General features: G+C 39.8%; 1 protein-coding gene across 1 annotated transcript in view; it reads right to left on the bottom strand.

Annotated features, from left to right (window-relative positions):
- Positions 1-1,608: 1,608 nt before the first annotated feature.
- Positions 1,609-22,880, bottom strand: part of adam22 (ADAM metallopeptidase domain 22) — a 66,095-nt gene continuing 44,823 nt past the window's right edge. The window contains exons 10-32 of the mRNA XM_073485531.1: positions 21,609-21,680; positions 19,702-19,868; positions 19,518-19,602; positions 19,162-19,252; positions 18,878-18,929; positions 14,701-14,800; positions 14,525-14,596; positions 13,314-13,406; positions 12,764-12,844; positions 12,623-12,673; positions 12,447-12,510; positions 12,249-12,354; positions 12,042-12,161; positions 11,612-11,780; positions 10,842-10,953; positions 10,001-10,091; positions 9,708-9,761; positions 8,703-8,903; positions 8,198-8,298; positions 7,431-7,497; positions 5,565-5,654; positions 3,065-3,188; positions 1,609-1,629 (exon numbers count right to left, since the gene is read on the bottom strand). Coding sequence (XP_073341632.1) covers positions 1,609-1,629; positions 3,065-3,188; positions 5,565-5,654; positions 7,431-7,497; positions 8,198-8,298; positions 8,703-8,903; positions 9,708-9,761; positions 10,001-10,091; positions 10,842-10,953; positions 11,612-11,780; positions 12,042-12,161; positions 12,249-12,354; positions 12,447-12,510; positions 12,623-12,673; positions 12,764-12,844; positions 13,314-13,406; positions 14,525-14,596; positions 14,701-14,800; positions 18,878-18,929; positions 19,162-19,252; positions 19,518-19,602; positions 19,702-19,868; positions 21,609-21,680 — 2,184 coding nt within the window. The remainder of the gene's footprint in view (positions 1,630-3,064; positions 3,189-5,564; positions 5,655-7,430; positions 7,498-8,197; positions 8,299-8,702; positions 8,904-9,707; positions 9,762-10,000; positions 10,092-10,841; positions 10,954-11,611; positions 11,781-12,041; positions 12,162-12,248; positions 12,355-12,446; positions 12,511-12,622; positions 12,674-12,763; positions 12,845-13,313; positions 13,407-14,524; positions 14,597-14,700; positions 14,801-18,877; positions 18,930-19,161; positions 19,253-19,517; positions 19,603-19,701; positions 19,869-21,608; positions 21,681-22,880) is intronic.

The raw sequence follows: 22,880 nt of genomic DNA, 5'->3' as shown, positions 1-22,880 counted from the left end.
ACAAACCCAATTAGACGACGGCAAATGGGCAATGAGGGGGAAAAAAGTCCTTCAGTGGCATGCTCGTTACCCATTATGGTCTCACAAATAGCCTACCAGAGAAATAATTTGATATAGAACTGTCATGCTGTCGGTCTTCACAAGCTCAAACAGCAAGCACTGTACAGCATAGTTAATCATTTACAAGGCTAAATATCTCAATCGTCACAGCTAAATCCAAAATGCACATTTCAAATCACAGTTTTCCAGATTCTCGAGTTATTGACTTCGTGTTCTCTCATCTCAAATGTAGAATCAGGTGGAAACTAAATACATCTTATCATCAATGGGGAATTTCCACATGAGTTGAAAAGTGGCACGTCTATAACTACACCAAACACATCCCATCCGTTTCACTCAAGAATGGCACATAAAACTATTTAAATTCTCCTAAATAATACTCGTCAACAGCCGCATCATTCTCCAAAAATCTCTCATCAATACTTCCTCAGTCATAACTGGATGTCTGTGTGTGTACTTCTCCCAGAGATGGATGAAAACCAGATAATATAAAAACACTTTTACATTCTGCTGTGGATGGAGAAAGCTATATAGGTCACAGTCACACAGGAAAAAAAAAAAAAGCCAGAAGGAGAGGAAAAATAGAAACACAGACAGAAGGACGAGTGCCGGGTCGTCTCTACACTTATCTACAGAAATCCACTTCTGCCTACAACACAACACAACAGGAAGAGGAGAGAAGAGAGAGGAGGCGACGCTCTCTTTCAAAATTAAAGCAGAAACATACTCTGTGTGTATCTTACTGTACATATTTACACACGCACAAACAAATCGAGGGGGAGGGAGAGAGGAGGGTTGGGTCCATGTCGTGGGTTATGGGCTATAAATGGTGATACAATATGGGTTACCTATAGTGGAGAGGAAGCGTCTAAGCCTACAGAAGGTATAAAATCACTGCCCCCTCGCATGCTTTCCTTTCAGATCAGACAACTGTTCTTTTCAGTAGGAGGAGGTTGCTGATAAACAGGGTTGTCTCATGCATACAGTGTCGGAGTTTCTACAGTGATTCACGTGCATCAAAAATGATCCGACGAATGGAGCGATGCAGCAGTGTGATGTGTACGATGAGCTGCTCCCGACTCCGCTGCTCCAAGCGACTCAAGAGGGGACGGTGGCGTAGACGTGAGTATGATGAGAGCCGAGCTAAGGATGATGTGTGGAGGTTTTAGGACAGGTGGGGGAGGAGGAGGAGGAGGAGTGGTGGGGGTTTCCGGTCCCATAGGTGAGGCCTGAGCAGACGGGAACAGCTCAGTCTGAGCTCCAGCTGGTCTGGAGTGGATGTGGAGCTGATTTCTCCTCCGTCGGCACTCCGCATCGTCTTGTAGAGAGACACTGAATGACGCCGTCTGGCAGGACGGCCTCGGAGATGCTTGTACACACTTACTCACACACACCTTTAGCCTGTTTCCACTCCAGTGGGGGGCGCTCTCTCTCTTTCTCTTTAAACGCTTAGAGTCAATTTTGTTTCATTTTTGTGTTTTTCATTCATAGAAAAGGAGAGACAAGTGTAGTTCCTTAAGGTCTTTTGCAGAGTGGGTAATACAGCTGTTATATTGACGTCTCCCACAGCTGAGGAGACAAAGAGAGAGGGAGGGGGGGAAGAGAAAATGAAAGAAAAGACATTTTAATATTTGCCACAGTTCAATGTTGGTCAGTCACTTCTTTTCTAGCTTGATCTTGATGGTATTAAGATAAAGGACATACTTATATCAGCCTCATTCTTTAAAGTGAAAATCTCAAAGACTTTAATTTAAGTGAATGTCTGTTATGTCACTATCTATTGCAGATAGAGGTAACACCACTGCCTGCTGATGAAAGTATAGAAACATATATATATTTGCAGCATTACAAACTTGTTGTTGGTCTTGACATTCCTGGAAAAAAGCTTTATTAAGTTACTGCTAATGCAAAGCTGAACATTTCCTCCTAATGCAGCTTCTCATTAAAAACATTTAATTGGTGGAACACGAGTTGACTTTAATTGTGAAGTCATCGCAGGAAATGCAACGAAGTAGTCAGTGAGCTGAACACTGAACTGCTGCTGTTTATTCAAAGAAACGTTTAAAGATCGAGACAACTGGCATTTTTTTGGCATTTTTCAACAGCAGATCAGTTTGTCATCTGGAAAATGGATTTTTCATTGTGTTTGTGAGGCATAAAATCAGATGATGGGAAAAAAAACTATGTCCTGACTTCTTTATTTCAATGGTTTGACCTGTGACCTGTTGTATGAAACCACATTTATTGTAACTTCCAACTACCGAGACTGAAATCTTTGATAGTGCCACTTTAAACATGATTAGCAATGTTTCAGTACACTGAACAAGTATGAAGACTTTTATGATGACTGACTTAATCTAACTGCTAAGATTTAACCAACTTTAAATGCTGAATTATATAGTTAACATATTTTGTCATATATCAGATTTAAGTATGCCGGGACACTGCGACCCCCTGACTAATCACACATGTATGCTGAGCACCCACACACTCATCCTCTTTCTAAAGACTGGTGTCCACCTTCATGGCCGAGTTCACTTTCATTCAGAAAAACGTAAACATTCAGTGTTGAAGCTGTCAGGTGGACGAGTGAAGTTGATCCCGGCATCTACGGATCACTACACACAAGTCTTGAAAAACTGCAAGCCTTGATCAGTTTGTACAGTACATACACACAATCTGCCTCGTCTGTTGTCCGAATAATGGCAACAATTTATGACTCTATAATCACCTAATCTGACACAATGACCATCTCAAATGACAAAATTATCATGTGGATTTGACGTTTCTCTCAGCAACCAGCTTCAAGCTACAGATCCAGGTTCAGATTTATCCACATCTTTCTCTAAAACTGAACTTCAGCTGGTCTGCAGCTCAGTCTGGGCCAAGAGATTTTACTCTGAACCACTTTGTACATTAAGACACTCAATAAAGTGACCTGTACAATCTTCACTGTATTAAAAATAAGTCATCATGGTGTGATGTAATCCTGTCTGATACTTGCCCTGGCGCTCTGCCTGTTGGCTTTCCTCTGGTCGTCTGGGAGAGGGGGCATGGGGTACGGGTATCTCCTGCTGGATGCAATAGATCCTGTGGAGGAGGTGGGAGACTTGGCAGGGGATAGTGTCCTGAGGAAAAAAGGAAGGGACAGTATTAAAATATCGCCTCTTGTGTTGTGGTTGGTTCAGGATTATGTTGGCCAAAGACACAGATGGATAAATGAGGTGAGTGATTCAGGAAGTTGAGCTAATGTTAGATCTGTGACTTTGGGCAACATCCTCCTTCAGCTGCTCTAATTATTCAGTTTTCACCTTCCTACAAAGAGAGGTTGATCTTAAAAGCTCATACTGCTGTTTACCAAAAGCACGGAGACAAACAGATCATGAAATTTGGTAAAAAATAAACTGTGCTCAGCTTTTAGGGGCAACCTCTGCATAGAGCAGTACACAGTTCCCAGCAGCGGTGTGGGCGTAGCCATAGTTTCCTGCTACTCACAGCATCACTGTTTCATCATCGGACACTGACACACAACTACAAATTCACCTTCAGCTGCTGGAGAAGTGCCAGCACTGAACCGGTGTGTACTCTTGGAAAGTTTAATCCGTGTGTGTGTTTAAATGATGAATGCTGGGAGCAGTGAGTGTGAAGAGGCGACTGGGACGACAGACCAGACCGGAGCTGGGTGAAAACTACAGACTAAGGTCCTGTTCAGTGAAGTAGCCACAGAGAGCAGCAGCCCCATGTGCAGCAGCCTGTTTATACCACTGCTGCGCGGTGGTTGGAAACACCTGGAACGGTCAAAGTAGTGGAGAGACTGAGGAGGCAGGTCAACCACTGATTACAGAAGAGGGTTTTTTTTCTTATAATAACTTCCCGTATTCATTCATTACCTAAAAATGTACTGTGAATGATTACATAGATTCCTTTGCTAAGAAATAAAGCTTCTATTAGTGTCTGATACAGGTTGAATTATCTCAATGTATACTGGACAAATTAAAATGAAATTTAACACAGACATTTCTGTTCCCCAGACGATGAATCATACTGATTTTGGTGACTTACTTTTCTTCTTGCACCAACATGAGGTTCTTTTTATCTGGTTTGAGCGAGATGATTACTGGATGGATTGATATGACATGTGGTACAAACATTAATGTCCACCACGGGATTAATTTAGGGAACCAATAACTCATCTAGCCCCATCATCAGGCACACATCGTGTATCCAATCCTTTGGTTTATGACATAAAACCCCCTATCACCCACATTCCCATCATTCTCTGCTGTATTTTTTCTGTTTAGTGCTAATTAGTAAATGTCAGCTAGCTAACATGCTAAACTAAGATGGTGAACCTGGTAAACATTAACATTTTATAGACACTGCAAGCATGCTGAGCAGATTTTTGCCCGACTACAGCTACACAGAGCTGCTAGTAAAAATACTATTTCTAGGCTCACACACTGTTATAAATGGTGGCAATAGCGACAGAATTTTAAGCTTGCTGATTGGCTGTTGACTGAGGCAGTAGTTTTATACTGTGGAGAAGTGGTTTATACTCGGAAATACTAGAAAATGATCGGTCAGTATGTCATTTAACATTGTGAGATGTTATTCCCAGTTCTGTAACCAGGGCTCCTCGATGTTTACCTCCACATGTCTCCACTCTCTCGGACTGTTTCTGTCCTTTGGTATTGACAGAGGGGAGGGACAGGAATGTGCTCCTGGACACAGTGAAGGTCTATAGATCACAGTGCTGATTAGCAACATATAGCTTGTCTTTAGTGAAGAAACAGTTGCTGCGTTGACATGGGACCGGCGCTCTACAGAGCCCATGAGCTTCCTTGTTCTTGTCAAGAAAACCTTGTGAGTTTGTGATCATCTATAGACCTTGAACACTAGTCGACCGTGGGCCTACAGTTTTTCACAGCAGCACAGTGATGATGTCAGCGCCGCGCCCGCAACTTTCGGCGCGGCAGTGACATCACACTGGCGCATGTGAGGTCACTGGGAACGAGCTAGACACACAGACAGTCAGTGACAGAACAACACACAACATGCAGAGGCGACAAGAGACTGAGGGGGAGAAGCAAAGAAGGGAGTAAGGAGAAATCAGGAGGAACATGATTGTATTATAACTGTAACACTAGCACAGGCAGTCAGAGCCATTATCAATACAATACAGCAGGAAAGAAAAATCTGCAAAGTAAAGTGCAGCTGATCAAAAAGAAATTAGTCTTCACTCAAACTAAAAGGAAGAATGACAGAAATCAGGAAACATTATAATGTAAAGCAGAAAAACCTCATTAACCCCTTTTAGAAAATTCAAGTCGCAACATGCCAGCTGTCACTAACCCTTTCTCTACAGTATTACTTCTAAACGTCCACAGAAAAAACATCTGATTGGAGCTGAATGTTACTTTCCTTGACCAAGCGACAAATCAAACCAAAAGTGAGGGGGGTTTTAGACAAGCGTGTGGGGTACAGGACATGGTCTGAGGTAATACCTAAGGTAAGGTCCTTCAGTGTTTTTATTCACATCTTCTACCCACTTAGTTACATCATAAAACTCTGTTTTGAAGCGAGGGGTTAAATACCTGTGGGAGGGGGAGGAGGGGGGTGATAGACACAACACAAGGAGGGGGGAGGAGAGAGAAAAGGAAGGAAGGAAAGGAAATTTAAAAAAAAGGGACAAAATCTCCAGAAATAAGCCAAGTGTTGGAGGAGGGGGAGAGAGGAAGAGGAAATATTTTAGGAACGCAGAGCAGAGCAAAGATATCCTGAACAAACACCAAGATGCAATTGAGAAAATGGTGAGAAAGATGGCGGACAGACCTGTGTGTGGTTTCAGATGAAAACGGCACCATGAAAATCACAAACAACTGTGTCGTGTGTCACAGGCTCAGTTGCATATTGGTTACAAGTCACATCATTCCAAGCAGTTAGCGTCTCGCTGCTCAGTCAGTCTCATGCTCGTAACGAGAACAGGTGCACTGCAGACTATTTTCAAACCCACAAACAGACAAACCGACACGGCAGGCTGGGCGGCAGCCGATGCACATTGTTCATTCACAGTCGACAGGCATGTAATGTATGCAAATACTTCATTTGTTCACAAGTAAGTGGTGAGTAAGTTCACACGGCAAGAGACGATGTGATCTCACTGTCTTGTGACTCTTTGTACCTCTCTGTATCTCTGATGCTAAATTTGAGAGAAGCATTTGCTTGCTTTTTACTCTTCACCTCTAAAGGAAGAAGACAGTATTTTACTTAATTTTGTTATTGTCAACAAATCTCATAAAAAGACTTTAACCAACAATTGACCCGACTAGAACCTAGAACCTGTTTGTGAAGCCAAAGACTGACTCAGTTATTCTTCTGTGCAACAGACCTCCATTGTTGTTCAAACACTATAAAAACACATAAATGAGTCAAACGGTTGCTCTAGCTGACATGTTCCTTCATTGCAATGAACTCAGGCACTATAGTCTATTTTGAGTCTATTCCTATAAATGCTGTTAAAACTCCCTGACGCACCAAACGTGTATTAAAGCATGAGTGAAAGTAGTTGCTCCAGTTTGAGGAACATTTGCTAAAAACTACACCTGTTTTATGAGATTATTTAGCCTTTTTTTTTAAATGAAACTGTAAATACTTATATACATGGCTATTAAGACAGAGAACACTGTATCCGACATAATCATACATTTTATTTCATTGATTTATATTCCCTGAAATGCTCATTTTGAATTTGTGTATCATGAGATGTTATGTGGCCATCTTTGTGTTGTGTTTGTCAGTGTCATGTCAGCCCATGGGACTGGGCACTATTTAGTGCAGGACACTTTAATAAACAAATCAATCAATATAGGTTAGGGTTGCAGCCAATGGTATGAAAATTTACGGTTGTTACTGTACCATGTACATTTGCTTATCTAATTCCACAGTGTTAGTGTTAAAAAATATATGACATAATATTTTGTGGTATTACCGGTATACTCAAGTTTTTTAAACCAAAGCGACCCTTCTGTTTTCATTCCTTCCTTCCTCTAAAGGACAATTTTAATAGTAATAATTGTGTAATACTGTTACAACCCTAATACAAAAAATGAACTTGTGACGTGTTTGTTAATGATTTGCTAGTAGCTAACGAGCTAGTTAATGCTACAGAAAAGGTAGGAACCAAATCTTGAGAGACTAAAACATTGTTTTGTTTTGTCTTTTCATGGGGTTTGTTGACATAAAATATATAAAACCAAGAATAAAGCCAGTTTTTATTCTGATTAATCTATTTGCCACTAGAGCTGCTCCTTATCTGCATATCCCACAAACACTGATCTCATGACATGACCGACTTGCCAGACAGGACTTACTCTGTGGAGTTTGAGCGAGCGCGGAACTTCTTTCCTTTGAGTTTCTTACGATTACCACTCAGATTCCCTGGAGAGAGACAGAACACAAGCACACACTTTAAATTCAAATACATACGATATTTTGCAAAGTATTTACTGGGGGGCAACAGAGGACGTGTATGAGTTGGGCTGCAATGTGTTTGTTTCGCATATATGAAAGAAAAAGTACTTAAAGCACTTAATTTTGCTCTGACAGGCTTTATGCCAAGTTTTTGCTGTATTTGTTAAAGATAAAATTATCACTAAGATAAAGAACAGAGGTGATTTCCTGCCCTTTTATCACAGGTGTGCTACGTGTTTCCTACAATTGTTTTGGGGAAACAAACACATTGCAGCCCTTCTGTCTGAGGCACCCAACAGAAAAAGCATATCTGAAAAGCTGCAACAATTAGTTAATTAATCGATAAGTTGTCAACTAAATAAATCACCAACTATTTTGATAATCGATGAATCATTTTGAGTAATTTTTCTCAAAAATGTTTAATATCCAGCTCCTCAAACGTGAATATTTACTGGTTTATTTACTCCTCTATGAAACTATGTATGAAGATAAATATAATAAGCTAAGCTAAGCTAATAAATTGATAAGCTATGTAAACTGAAGATCTTTTGGTTGTGGACAAAACAAGACATTTGAGATGTCATCTTAGGTTTTTTTTAGGTTTTTCTTTTACAAACTTTTATGGACCAAACAATTAATCAATGATCTATGAGTGGGGATTTGTTACCTTGCCATGAGTTGCTCCTCGGTCGCCCATTTTCACAGATGTCAGAGATGTGTTTGGCATCTGGGATCCTCTCACTCCATGAGTGGGATAGGCCATTAGATCTACACACACACACAAACACACACGGACAGCATGGACAGAAAATTATCAGTACAACGTCGTTCTTCCAAGCTGCTACAAATCACTAAACGCCATTCTGCTCCCGCTGCACTGGTGGAGACGAAGGACAGGCTGAAACCATCGCAGCAGATGGCGACGTTATGAGCCATGTAACAAAACCATGACAGCTGAATGTGACATGATATGAGGACGTAGCACTGAGGCCTTTTCTGCTCCATTCTCTGTTATGAACATTTTGGTTCTGTTCAAAAATGTTTACAAAGAGAGAGAGAGAGAGAGAAAGGCGTGATGGTAAAAAAGCATGATATGAACACGCATGAACACACCAGAACACACACACACACAATTATCCAGCGAATGAATGAGTGATGATGAGATGGCACACCTGAAGCCAAACAGTGAGATGTTCTGATAAATGGATGGCATGGAGGGGGTGAAGGACAGGGTGCAAATCTGCAGGTGCGACAGACAGGCTGACCTCTTCTTGGAGCTGCAGCCGGAATTGGTGCTGACACCCGGGGGCATGTCGCTGTAAAACGAGTCTGCGTCCCCAGGCTTTGTGACATAGTCGCCTGGGGGCATTTGCCTGGACAGACAGAAGAATGTTTTTAGAAAAGACAGAACAATAATTACAGGAAAAATCTAACATCAGATATTCTCAACCAAGACTTTTATCACTACATGTATGGTGTTCGGCAAATTATTTTTGCTCTGTGAGAATGTGCTGTGTCATACTTCATTTGTTAAAACCTCTTGAAGCTGTTGTTCTTCGGTTGTTGTAGTATTAACTTATAAGAACTTCACCCCATCAAAACAACTACTGTACCTGACCCAGTGCAATAACTGTCTATTGTGCAATAACCTTCAATGTTTTTAGCCCTTTAACAAGTTTAGGGACGATTTATTTATTATGTACTATTTATTATATACATCATTTTTATACGTTTTTATATGTGATGCTGCTGTGATATGGATTGCTCCTGAACAAAGTTTCATTGAATTTCAACATGCAATGACAATAAAGTATCAATCTATCTCCCAACTTTATTCTAACTATTCCTTAATCTGTTCCTGCTTCTCTTTGATCGACAGTTTGTCTTTCTGTTGTTATGCCACCTGTCTGAGTTTCCTGCTTTTGCTTTGTCTGTCAAAGCACTTTGTAATCACTGTTTTTAAAGGTGCTATATAAATCAAATCATTATTATTATTAAAGACTTTGTTTTATGCAGAACCACTGTGGCAAGAATAAAACAAGAAAATATTATTGAGGGTTTTTTGTCTGTGTATGTTAAAAGAGGAGTATTATTGAGTCAAAACTAAAAAAAACAATTCTGTCATGTAAAATCAACTTGAATGCAAAACATTGAAAATAGAGTTAAAGCGAGCGAACCGGCAGAATCGTCGGTGAACCTCCGACTCAACATAGCGTCTCTGTTTGTAGGTCCTGTAAAGAGAAGAAGGAGTATCTTCAGTCCAACAATAGCACAGTTGTACTGTATAGCTGCATGTTTATTGACAGATTAATTTTTTTTGGTTTGTCTAAATCATTTTTAGAAGTCATTAGGGTCTTCAACTATTATTATACAGAAACATGCTTTTTTTCATTCACATCCTGTTAAACATTTCACAGGTCACAACCCTTGGAAATGAAACATCACACATGCAGGCTACAGGGACACTCACTTGTAACACCAGGCTGTAGCAGCCATAATGAGGGCGAGGAAGAGGATGGAGCCGACGATGGCCCCGACGATGATGTTGGTACTGGTGATACCTGAGACAGAGGAAGAGAGGAGAGTGTGGAGCAGAATAGGGTGTTAATTTGATGTGTGTCTCTTGTTTCCTGAGTCATGTGGACACAAGGGGATACACAAACCACAAAACACTGCAGCAGAACACAAAAACACAGTACATTTAGCAGGAAAGGTGTAAAAGGAGAACAAGGGGGACAAACTGAGAACAAGCTCAGCACGACTCTGAGGGGAACTTACATGTGCAGTAGGTTCCCATTCAGAAAAACATTAAAAACATCTGATATTTTTCAACTTGGAAATACAATTAACCGACCGAGGTGAGCTGAAGTCGGGGTGAGAGAGGAAGAGGAGCAGGAAATGACATCAAAGACAGGACTAACACAATGAAAAGGAACTCAAATCTGACCTCAAGTCACTCCGTCAAAGACATCAGCCTGTCGACAAAGAATGAGTGTGAAAATAATGACAAACAAAAAGAATGACATGCATGGTTCAGTGAATACAAAATGCAGCTGGTTTTAATGAGCAGACGTGAAACACGGACGCTGAAATAATGAATAATGCAACAAAAAAGGCACAAAAAAAAGCTTGAAATATTCAACGTAACATTTGTGAATGGGACGGATTTTAAAAAGAAGAACTGAAGGAGATGAAGTGGTGGAGAGAGTTGAGAAGTGCAGCTATGGACAGCTGAGAAGAATGAAAAGAGAAGAGGGAGAGGAGGTGCAGATGAAGAGAGGAGGTGTGGATGAGAGCATTAACATCTGTACCTGAAACTGAGGCTGTGGGTCCCACCACGAGATAACTGAGAGGAGACGTGGAGTTACAGTCCTCTCCTGCCCAGCCCAGGTAACACACACACTTCAGCTCGCTACTGCACACCTACAGCGTGAACACAGAGAACAGGTTAAACACACATCATCTGTCTCATAACTGTGAGGTCTCACAATATCAGCCGTTATCAGGTTAGTGAAGACTGACTGTGATTCAGATATTTTTTAATAGCTAAAAGATACTCAAAAATAGTCAGAATTAAAAACACGTTTCAGGGCAATTCCCTTGTTAGCACTTTGAATTGCCTTGCTACTAAAATATTTAAAGAAAAAGTTGAGTGCTACACTTCCTGTAAACAAATAATATGCTGCTACTCAATACTGGTATATTATTCAGTACCTACTTTGAGGTTTTAGGAAGTAATGCTAATGTTTTAAACTGTGTAGTCAATATATTACATTTGTGACATTAATAAAGCATATTAAACATCTATAATATAAACCTGATTATAATACTATAACATGACAGCGCACTGGGGCCAATAGTTAGAAAAAAACAACAACAACAGAGCTGGACGATAGGTGTAATATTCAGAGCTAGGTTAAAGTCATAAATGTACGAGAAAAGCCAAAATAACCCTGATCTAACCATTATACCAGCTTCAGCTGAGCGTTAGTGTGTGTGTGTGTGTGTGTGTGTGTGTGTGTGTGTGTGTGTGTGTGTGTGTGTGTGTGTGTGTGTGTGTTCACTGTATGTGTGTGTGTACCCCGTGTCCGGAGCAGACGGTCTTGTCGGTGGTCCCGGGGCAGGTGCTGAAGTTGAACTGTTGGATGGGGAGACACTTGTGATTGAAACAGATGCGGTCCGTCCCGCAGGCCGTCCCGTCCTCAACATATCCGAGGTCAGTGTCTCCATCGATCACCACGTGAGCACCACTGGAAAACAAACAACACAGCACATTTAACAAGAGAAAGACTGTGTTGAGCGCACATAAATGTTGGAATAAAATGCATGAGGATGTTGTTTGTTAACACAGCACAGTAGATATGTGCTTTCCAAAGACAGTGACTGATATCAGCTGTGACCAGTACACAACCAGGGAACAAAGCTTCCCTAAGACAAAAGATACATCACACACAAAGTCTTTTTTAGGCTTGTGGTTTTGGCTTTGAGTGTTTTTCCTCAGTGATTTGTACCTGCAGTCAAGAGAAGCACTGTGTCGGGCTACAGAGAAAGAGGTCAGCCCTCCCTGCAGCTCTCCCAGTCGCGGGGCGGGTGAGATGTTGGAGCACAGCAGGTAACCACAATGAACATCCCTGAAATACAAACATGTAGCCTACAGTCACGGAGAGCAAAACTCAATGAGAACAAACAGGTAGAGGGTTCAGAAAGGACTGTCTCACTGTTTGTTACACTGGATCCAGGTGTCCTTGTCCTTCCCACAGTTGCCTTTCTCCGTCCCCTCGATGTTTAACTTCTCGTAGCAGAACTTGTCGGCTGCTGTCGCCTCTGAGGGAGACGCAAAGACATGTGATGAACATTCAGATCGAGCACAAGGCGTTATTCCTGGATCGATTTGCACATTGGATTATTGCACTTACTCTCTCCCCAAATGTACTTGCACTGTCTGTCTTTGGTTTTGCACCTTCCGTTGAAGCAGCGACCCTGTAGAGAGAAATATGGTGTCACAAATATCACCGGTGAAGTAAACCATTTTTTTCTAGTTTAAACATAAAATACAGTAAGATCCAGTGACCATTTTTTAAAAACATCTCACCTGGTCTTTTTCACACGTGTAGCCATCCATCTTGTGCACATTCTGCGGACACTGCAAAAAAACAGAGAAAAGAGATGCTGTGACATACTGAACGAGCCAATATTAAGTTTATAGCTCCAGTGGGGGGAAGCTGATGCTCACCTGGCTGGAGTTGCCTGTGCAGTTTTCTGGGATGTCACAGTCATTCACTGCATCTCTGCACACCACTCCCATGAACTCCATCTGACAGAGCATACGATAAAGGTCAAAGAGACTCCACTGACGTTCATTTATTCATTCACTTTGAGATATACTTTTAAAAGGTTGTTAAAGGTGGAATACGTAAGAATTAACCACCCGTTGAATGAACACCCCAAACAAACAGTGGGCAGTGTATCACCAGGGTGAAAACTGAAATTCTTACATATTGCAACTTTAAGGATGACATTTTGGGGTTAGCATGTTCAGGAAAAGAGGCGGCGAAACTTTTTATTTTTTGTTCCAGTTGGTCTCAGATTTTACAGGATCTCTACTGTTGTTATGAGCACTTTTTCTTTGTTGGTCGCTTCAAAAGTATGAAATTCAAATAAATCTAAGTGAAAATGTCCTTTTGAAGACCAAAGTGATATTCTTAACGGGGGCTCCTCCTTTAGCCTGCTGCCATGAGTTGTTAGTATTTGACACCCCAGCAGAGGATGAACCTGTTGTGTACCTGGCAGCTGTTGCAGCAGAGTCCGTTGCTACACTTGGATCCTTGGGTCAGGGTGCACTTGTTACAGCAGGCTCCCCCCTCTTTGGCACACTCCTAAAAGACAAAAAAGAAAGTGCTCTCAGTTGTTTCCTTCTGATTTGATGCAGATTGTTGTGACTTTTATGTAACACATTTTACCCTCACACAACTTTAATCCATTTAAACAGAGGTCTCTCTGGACAAACTCTGTGATCATGTAATAACTTGTAACACTGTTTATCCAGCGCCTACATTTCTCCAATGAAATTACTTCATTACTTAAAATTAACTCAAAGTCTGACACAGCAGGCGCTTTTGTTATTGGGTGATTGACCTTAGATGATTATCCAGTTACCTCTTTAGGCTCGTAAATCTCCCTATTAGCATCCATCAGGTCTCCTCTGAAACTTTCCACTGGGCTGGTCAAACCAGACCCATTTATTGCATTATTTAGGATTTTCTCACCCATATGACAACTGACCGAAGGGTCATTCCCCGCCAACTAACCCAGAATTCAGAACTTCAGCTCATGTCATGGATTTTCTCGAATTTCTATTAAATTCATGGGACCTTGCAATATCCTAAAGCTGTACTCCAAATACTTTGAAGTCCATTACAGCCAGTGAGAAGGAGGAAGAATTGGCAAAACAAATAAAGATGAAGAAGTAATATAACATCTTTGAATTGTGTATATATATGCAATGAATATTAACACATTCACATAAAAAAGTTTCAAGGAAATTAAAACAATCATTCTTGGCTAAATCTACATTCAAGATATTAAAAAAGGCACCAAATCTATATTTAATAAGATCTGTGGTACTCAATGTTTCATGCAGGACCATTTCAGTTCTAGGTGTGATGGAGCTATATTAATACTACACAGAACCAAAGAGATTCCCCGCCCAACGAGATTAGGCTGGTAAAGACGCTCCCAGTTTTTAAGTCATTGCTTAAAACATATTTTTATAGTCTATTGTCCTCCTGTAAATTCTACGGTAGACTGTTTTACTTTTTATTTGTTCTGATCTGTAACTATGGTGGCCCGTGTTCTTAACTTTTGTTTTATTCTCATGTATTCTGTGAAGCTTATTTTAAATTGTATTTCATGTGAAGCACTTTGTAACCTTGTTTGGGTAAGTGCTATATAAATAAAGTTATTATTATTATCATTAGTATTATTTAAAACTTACAGCTGGGCTGCCACAGTCACACTCCTCTCCTGGCTCCACGAAGCCATTTCCACACACCGGGGGGTCCAACAGCTGAGGAGAAAAAGAGCCAAATAAACATTCAAACTACTGAGGAAATACTTGTATGTATATGAGTGTGCATGTATATGGTATATAGGTATATATGTGTGGCATACCTTCAGAGGCTGGTTGAAAAGACAGGCTCCTCCACCGCTGTTCAGGAAGTTGTGGTACTCCTCCACGTTGCAGTCAGAGAACCTCTTGGGCAGGTAGAAACTGTAAATGCCAGAGCATACTCAGATTATAGCGGGAGAGAGGGGGGGCGTGTTCCCAAAAACAGGAAAAACCCTTAACAACTGGTGGAAAAAAATATGTTTTAAACATTTTTACCCACACAACTAGACTAAATAATGCCATAGCAGGTTTGTCATATTCAATAAAGTTTGTATTTCTTTACGGACACGTGATTAATTCAGGTTTTATTACAGGTTTACCATACTTACAGTTCAGAGGAGATCCTTACTATAACATGGAGGTAGATATACAGTAGAGCTAAGATTGTGAGGATCATGTGGAGATACGTGGAGGATGTAAATGGATTCTATGGGAGGATGAATGTGGGGATCTGCCCTGGAAATTAACTTGATTCACTTTTGAGCAGTTATTGCATTATCATGTGAACTTGAGCGGTCCCATCGATATTAAACAAGTGTTTGGAAGACACTCAGAGAGCAGAAATCCAGCTGTATAGATCAATAAATACTCCATTTGATCTCTTTCGATTCACTTACAGTAAAAAAATCAAATACGGTTTGATGATCCGTTCACTGGAGCCCAATCAGCATCTGAATACTTGAGCAAATCTATTATAATCAAATGTCGAGCGTTCATTCTGATGCTATTCACACAGCACTAAAATGTTATTATCGTCAGCTGCACAATCAGGCTTAATGGTGATTATGCGTGTCTGGTCGTGTGGCACATCAGGACTGAAACAGGAGACAATGCAATAACAGACAGACTCAGTGAGAGCAGGGGGCCGTGAGAGGTCCTCATTATTTGATATGAAATGACACTAAATGAAGCCACCTACAGGGATAATGACTGTATAAGGAGCCGGTAATGATGCTTGGATGATGGATGAAGAACACTACAATATTTCAGGTGGATTTCCTAAAATAATCAGGTTTAAATATCATGTGGGATTTGCATCTTTGATTTCGAAATTTGCTTAATTTGGTCAAAATCTTGTAGTGTTTATCCCCCTATTAAACTGTAATAAGGGGTTGAAAAGAAGATGAAACGTGCTTGAATGATTCACTGGTCACCAGAAGTACAATCATTACCACTTGGACAAATATTATCATCTCAGACCATGAGAGGAAGATTAAAGCTTAAAACATAAAGACCACAGTATTAATTGTCTGTAGTGTGTAAATCTTTTTTATTATGTATCCAGAAAATGCTTTACTGACATCTTTCTTCCTCTCTTTCTTCATTCATTCACTCCTTCATTCATTCATCCACTCATTCATTCAGTCAGCCTATCACCACCTAGTGGTGGTTAGGAGACACTGCAGAGCCTGAGCAATCATTCAGTGGTTAATGTCTTTATCTTTATTAATTAGATCAGAAAATACTCAATTGAAAATGGGTCAGGTTTTGTCCTGGTATATTCTTGGCAAAACACATTAATTCTTGAGAAGAAAAGAACGGGAACCACCATTAATAAAATGGTTAATTTATAGATGATTAAACTTTAGTTAACAGTTATTTAAAACAATGAGATGCTTTATAAAACATTTATTAAGCAACTGTAAAGGTTTAAAAACAGGCACAACTTTATAATGGCCATCTAAATAATCTTTAAAGATAAACTACAGAGTATTTATTAAAGTATTATAAACATCAGTTGCATCTTTACGATAAACAATAGCTTAATAAATGGTTCGTGAAGCATTTTGTTTGTTAACAGTGAAAAAACTATTAACTAAAGTGCAATTAACTATAAACTTACCATTTATTAATGATAGTTATTATAAAGAGTTACCAAAATATCTCTAAAAAATATATTGCAAAATATAAAACACTTCCAAATTCAAACGTAGCGTTGTCAAAAATATTGAAATATCAATAAATATCAATACTAATTATTTCAAACTGTTTGAATACTCATTTTCGACAGTATCAATACTGATACCAGCAGATTTTTACTCTTTTTTCTCTCCGACACACACCGCTGCAGTGTTCATATCTCCTCCCACTCTTCTGAGTATAGTCAGAAGTAAATTACCTTAAATGCTGTTGTTCTTAACCCACAGTACACAAGCTTTGTTTTATTTATCTTTTAATAAAAATTAAAAAGGTTATGCCCTCATTGTTTTTTCCTTGCGGTATCAAACACAGTATCGAATATCTACATTTTTCAAGTTACTGTATTGAAGTTAGACATTCCAGTATCATGACAACACTACTCGACTGTTTCAATCATTTCTTTTCTTTAAGGACTGTTCCCCTCTGCCATATCCATCCCAGATTTAGTTATGTCCATAATAAGCTGCCACACACACTGCATATGAATAAACACATATTTATAAAACAAATATATTCAATACACACACACACACACACACGCACACACACACACCCAGTAGCTAAACCCTGTGAAAAATAGCGAAGATAGTTAGTAGTCAGGTTAGGCTGATCAGACATGCAGGGATAAAAAGAAATCCGTCAATGGACATGACTGGAGTTTGCTCATTGAATACAAGCGTCTGAAATACCATTGACTTAATTTGAGAGAATACACATCTGGGCCATTCACAGGTGACAGACTCATGAGAGTGCAGAGTCACCTGTCCTCATGACATTAAATTAGTTTTATTAAGTGTTAGAGAGGGGGTGTACTGTTGTTACAGGGAAATGACAAATATTGGTCTAAGATGAGAATGACATTGCAGACTGTATCAATCGGTTAGACATGGACAAAAAGAAGTGATGAAAAGTCCTGACTGTCAGAGGGCAGGAAGAAGAGGGAGCCTTTAAATAATTAGACTAATTAAATCATATAATTTTCCTGGTTGATCAGTCGGGCCAAAAACTGAAGAGTACACATGAAGTACATGTGAAATTGTACAAAAATGATCATGAAAAATACAGCCAGTGTATGATAAAGGGACATCAGACTGTATTTTTTCATATCATTCGAATAAAAAGTAAAGCTGGGGCCACAGCGGCTGTAGTGCTGTTGGATGAAACGGGAAAGGTTGTGATGACTGACAACCCCTCCGAGGCAGCCGGTTGGTTCGAAACAGCACAGGCAACGTTTTAGCCAAGCTTCTGCTCACCTGCTGTCCCATTCGGGATAGGAGGGGGAATGCGAGAGGTGTTTAAGAAGAGGGGTATACACTCACATACACACACTGCACACACAGCACACAGTCACATCGTGTGCTCACAGTGGCACAGTGCCAAGCTTGTATAGAGTAAACACTGCAGATGTACGCAAACACATTTTGAGACAAACACTGTCATGATTCCTGCATGAAACTGGAAACACAAAATACACACAGACGGAATCATCACCTATTTTCTAATCTTAGCAAGCAACAGATTATATAACAGATTACTGCTGGAAGAAGCCCAGAGGAGTTATATAAACAAGCCATAATGAAGATGAACATAGGCTGACACCTAGTGGTGAATTATCACACTACAATAACACTCCAGAGGATATCAGCACATACGCTGACACACAGATGCATCTTGATGGAATTTTAAAGCTCTAAATAATTTCTTTAACAGCACAGTTCTCGCTGACATAGTGTGTGTAAGTGTTTGTGATGTAATACTATGTGTAACTTTGTATCTTGAGTTTAATGAGTGACCTGCCAAGAAAGACTCTGGTGCAATACATCAAATTTTTAATATTGCACACAGTCCCTTCCAAATAACTTGAATTAATAAAACCTTCTGCAAGCAAACATTAATGTTACTTCATTTACAAAGATCATAAAATGTAATTAACTTTTGAGTGCTTTGAGATACAAAATATAATGTAGTTCAAATTATTATTAAAGTTGTCCGCAATTAATCTGATTATAAACTTTTAACTAGGTCAGATTTCATTTAACTCTTTGGTGACAGGTACCCATCTAAATTCGACGTTAACATTAAAAAAGTGCAGCACTGTACTCAACTCTGCTGGGAAAACTCTGATGGCATCCATAAAACATCAGTTTATTCAAATGAACCATGTTTGTTTGTTTGTTGGTTTAGGGAAACTGTTGTCTGCCTCTGCGGTGGCTTTATGTTCATAACGTGATGAGGAAATGCACCGTAAAAGTAACTTACCCAACGTCATCCATGATACAGCCCGACCAACGATCATCGCACTTGCACTCGCCTGGGAAAAAAAACACATTTACTTGATCCATCCGCATAAAAAGAAGGTTTACAAATGAATGTGTGTAAGAAAAAGTAAGAAATAAAGGAGTCATTATAGGTCCTATTTGTGAGAAAAGTTGATTTTTGGGTCTCACTGTGGGATGGATTGGCCATCATCCCAATGTGTCAGTATTTGACGAGTTGTGAATGAGACTCAATAGGAATAGGAACTTTAAGGTTTAACTGCGTACCATTGAGGATCCTCTTCTTGTCAGAGAAGATGCCGATGTTCTGTCCAAGAGACTGAGCGAGCGTTATGGCCATCTCATCTGTTTTGCCGTACTGATGAAGAGACAGGTAATAGAAAATAAACAACATTTCAGAGAGTTTAGAGAAAATAAATAGTGTTAATTTAAAAGAAAATGTTACTTTAATGGAATAACAGAAACTAAACTGAAACTACTGTATATAACATTAATATATGCTCAGTGTTGACATGTTGAACATTTAAATATGCTTCTGTATTAAGAGAAAAGACAGCCGGCTGGTGGTGCTCAATATAGGTTTTGTAAAATCTGTGATCATTGATTTATGGTTCAACACTCACCTCATTGACTCCCCCTCCTTTGGTCAGGGAGCAAACTCCTCCCATATAAGAAGCTCCTCCCCAGCCGCTGTGAAAACGATTCCCTCTGATAACAAAAGAAAGTTTGTGTTTAATAAAACATTTTTTAAAAAAGAGGCTGGAGCACCGAGAACAAAAGGAAATCATTGTAAATACTCAGACTTACGAGAAGAGGTGAACAGAGTCACATTTTTCCTTGATAAAGTCTTTTCGATACTTCATGAACTCCCTCAGCGTCACCATGGGGTCGTCGTCGATATTGAACTTGTTGTCGGCTGACCACGTTTCCATGGCAACCAGCACAATCCGGGTATTAAGCTGTTCCTTGAAAATCTGGAGAATTAAAGTAAATGTAATTATCTCTTGAAAGTCATAAAGTTCTTGTGTGAGTGGCAAAAAACACTAAATGACACCTCCTGACTGATACTGACTGACTGACTGACAGGCTTCATTCTCATTAACATCTCCAGCTGTTCGTCACAACAGCAGCGGTCAAACAGTGGGTGTGATCGATATGATCCTGCCACCAGTCAGCAGCACATTACAGGCAGCTAGACGGAGGCAACAAGGGCAACAGTCTGAAGGACAAAGACGGAGCAAACTGGATGGCAAATAATAATGTTTGCTTTTGTAAGATGGAAATCTATCGGGATGCCAGGCAAGACAAACACCGGGGAAGAGGACAGGAGCAAAGCCTCTTTGTTTTAAGCTGAATGCCAATAGTCTCATAACAAAGCTGACAGAGCAGAGAGGGAGTGGTCAGTGATATGAGCGTGATTCAAACCTGGCTCCTGCAACCCCACCCAACCGGCTCCACCTCAGTTTGTGCACATTAAAAGCTGTCGTAGCCCCCACGCTGATGATGGCTTCGAGCTGTTCATTTTTTGCCCACAATTAATGAGAAGACTTGTTCTCTGTGGGCCGGAGTTTTATATATTTTTATATTTTCATGAAAAAAAAACGTTTTGCTTGTGGTTTAGTGTGAGGATATACCGTATGTTATATATATATACTGGATTCAGTGGGTTGTATGTTGTATTAGGTTGTCTGCCTAAAAACGTTTTTTTTCTTATTGTGCAGGGGATGTTTTTTTCATCCAGGTAGTTAGAAAAGACTTTGATGATTCTGGAAATACCTTCAAAACAATGGCTAGTGCTGTTAAAAAACTTTTTGGGTTTTTAAATGAATTTCGGGCATGACGTTTTTGGGTAATCAGATGTTAAGCTGTGTGACTCAAAATGTATTTATTATTATTGTACCAACTAAATATATTTGTTTTTTCTTATACCCTTACATGCACATACCAGTCAATAGAAAGGGAATGCACTATTTACTTTACAATGCATGCTAATTGTTTTGGTAATGTTATATAGTTATAGTACATAATTTGTTGTCACTTAACAGTTAAATGAGCTTGGCATCTATCAGTACCCATGGAGACAGATGTCTCCTGCATAGTGGGTGGAAATTTGTTTGGGAAGAAGACCACAGCTGTCCTTTTCCAAACAAGGACACATTTTACTGAGTATAATTTATAAAGTTGTTCCTTTAATTAATTGTGTCTGTATGTTTATACATCCTCTTACTTATAAGCAGTAACTGTGAATGTGGCCTCAGTGCAGCAGGGCATAAGCTGGGAAAAAAGGCAACGATACTCGCACATGGAAATCAATGTGAACATCCCAAATAGAGTCTGCTTCATACGATCCTCTTCAAGGACACGACAAAAAGCATGACCTTTCTCCAGCTCCACCGGCCTATCAGCTTACAGTCATGACCCTGTAGCAGGTCAGATTTCCGTTGCACAGCACACAGATGTGGCTGCGAATAATGAAACATAGAAATATCTGCCTCAGTGCTGTCAGGATGCCACTGCTGTTTCAGTCCTCTGAAACCTGAAAACTCATGACTGGCTGGTTAATGGCTGCTCACAGCATATTATGAGGCCTGGAGAGGTTTGAAATGTAGAGAGTAGGCTGGTTAAATGAGAAATCAGTGCTATGTGTGCTCAGCTCCAATACCTGGGAGTGCTTGTGGCAAGCTTTCCAAGAAGAGGATCAATACAATTCTTACCATGTCAGCCATATTGACCACTGACTTAGCATAGTTATTCGTGTGCCCAACAGAAAGCCGATGCTTCTTGTACTGAGGAGAGAGACAGAGAGAGGGACACAGAGGGATGGAGAGGAAACAAATAAAGGAGGGATTTATAATCTGGAACAAATTCATTTTAAGCCTTTTAAATCTCTAAAGGAGCCAGTTTCAAATATCACCTTTATTGTGTTTAAAATCATTTCAGTCCCAGTGGACTTCAGTCAGGCTCATGTGTTTTATGCACAATAAAGGTCGTATTTGGAGCGTCTCAAGAGTACAAACACTTACAGTACTTCATTTACAGTGTTGATTCTCAGCTCACCCACCATCCTGTACTAACGTAAGCTCTCAGCAATTTAAATGAGAAGTGTTCTTCTATATTTTGTTTTTACTGTCAACAAATCCCATCAAAAGACCCAAAGCAAATATAAGTTCTTAATATGAAGTATCACCTATGAAGCCAAAGCCGGATAAAGCTTATTCCTCTGTGTCGTCGGAAATTGTTTAATCTTCATAAAAAATAAAACTACATATTTGTGACTATTTTGAAAGAACATGCTCGGGCTTAAAGAGATTTGGAAAGTACTGAGACGGACTAACACGTAGTTATTTCATAGATTTGGTCTTTTAATGGGGTCAGAAAAATACTATATAATGGCAGCCTTATACTTTAAATATAGATATGTGTAATATAAGTGATTGATCTGTTTGAGTGTCTTGTGCCAAATGGCGCCCAGCCCGAACAAGCTTACAAGACACTAGACAGCGACAACAGCCAGGATGTACAGGTCCATAAATTCAAGGAGGAAACCTTTCCAAAAATCAATTTACATAACAGAAAATGTGCTGTTATAGGGATAGCGTGGTCTTTGTCTTAGCTGGGCTGAATTTTCTGTTTTCCGTGCCACTGTAAGCTCCTGTGTTGTTTATTATCAGACTATCACCTCTTGAGGTAGAATGTGGCTAGTGGCTAGCTGGTTAGCATGCTAACTTCAGTAGATATCCCTGTAACAATGCAAAAAAATCATTGAAACAATGTCAAAACTAGTTTCTTTACATTCAGTTGATACATTTTTGAATGTTTTAAACTAAAATTCTTACATGTTGCACCTTTAACTGAGTTTTTTCAAACAGATGAATCCTCAAGTCACTGTAGACAGGGCAATGAATATAATATGTATGTGCTGAATTCTGGGTGGAGCTAGAGCCATTTTGGCAGGACTGATCATTTAATAGTCATTTTTGGTTAGA

Source organism: Pagrus major, chromosome 17 (genome assembly GCF_040436345.1).
Source record: "Pagrus major chromosome 17, Pma_NU_1.0".
Classification (NCBI taxonomy): domain Eukaryota; kingdom Metazoa; phylum Chordata; class Actinopteri; order Spariformes; family Sparidae; genus Pagrus; species Pagrus major.
This window is presented reverse-complemented; position numbering and strand designations above follow the sequence as displayed.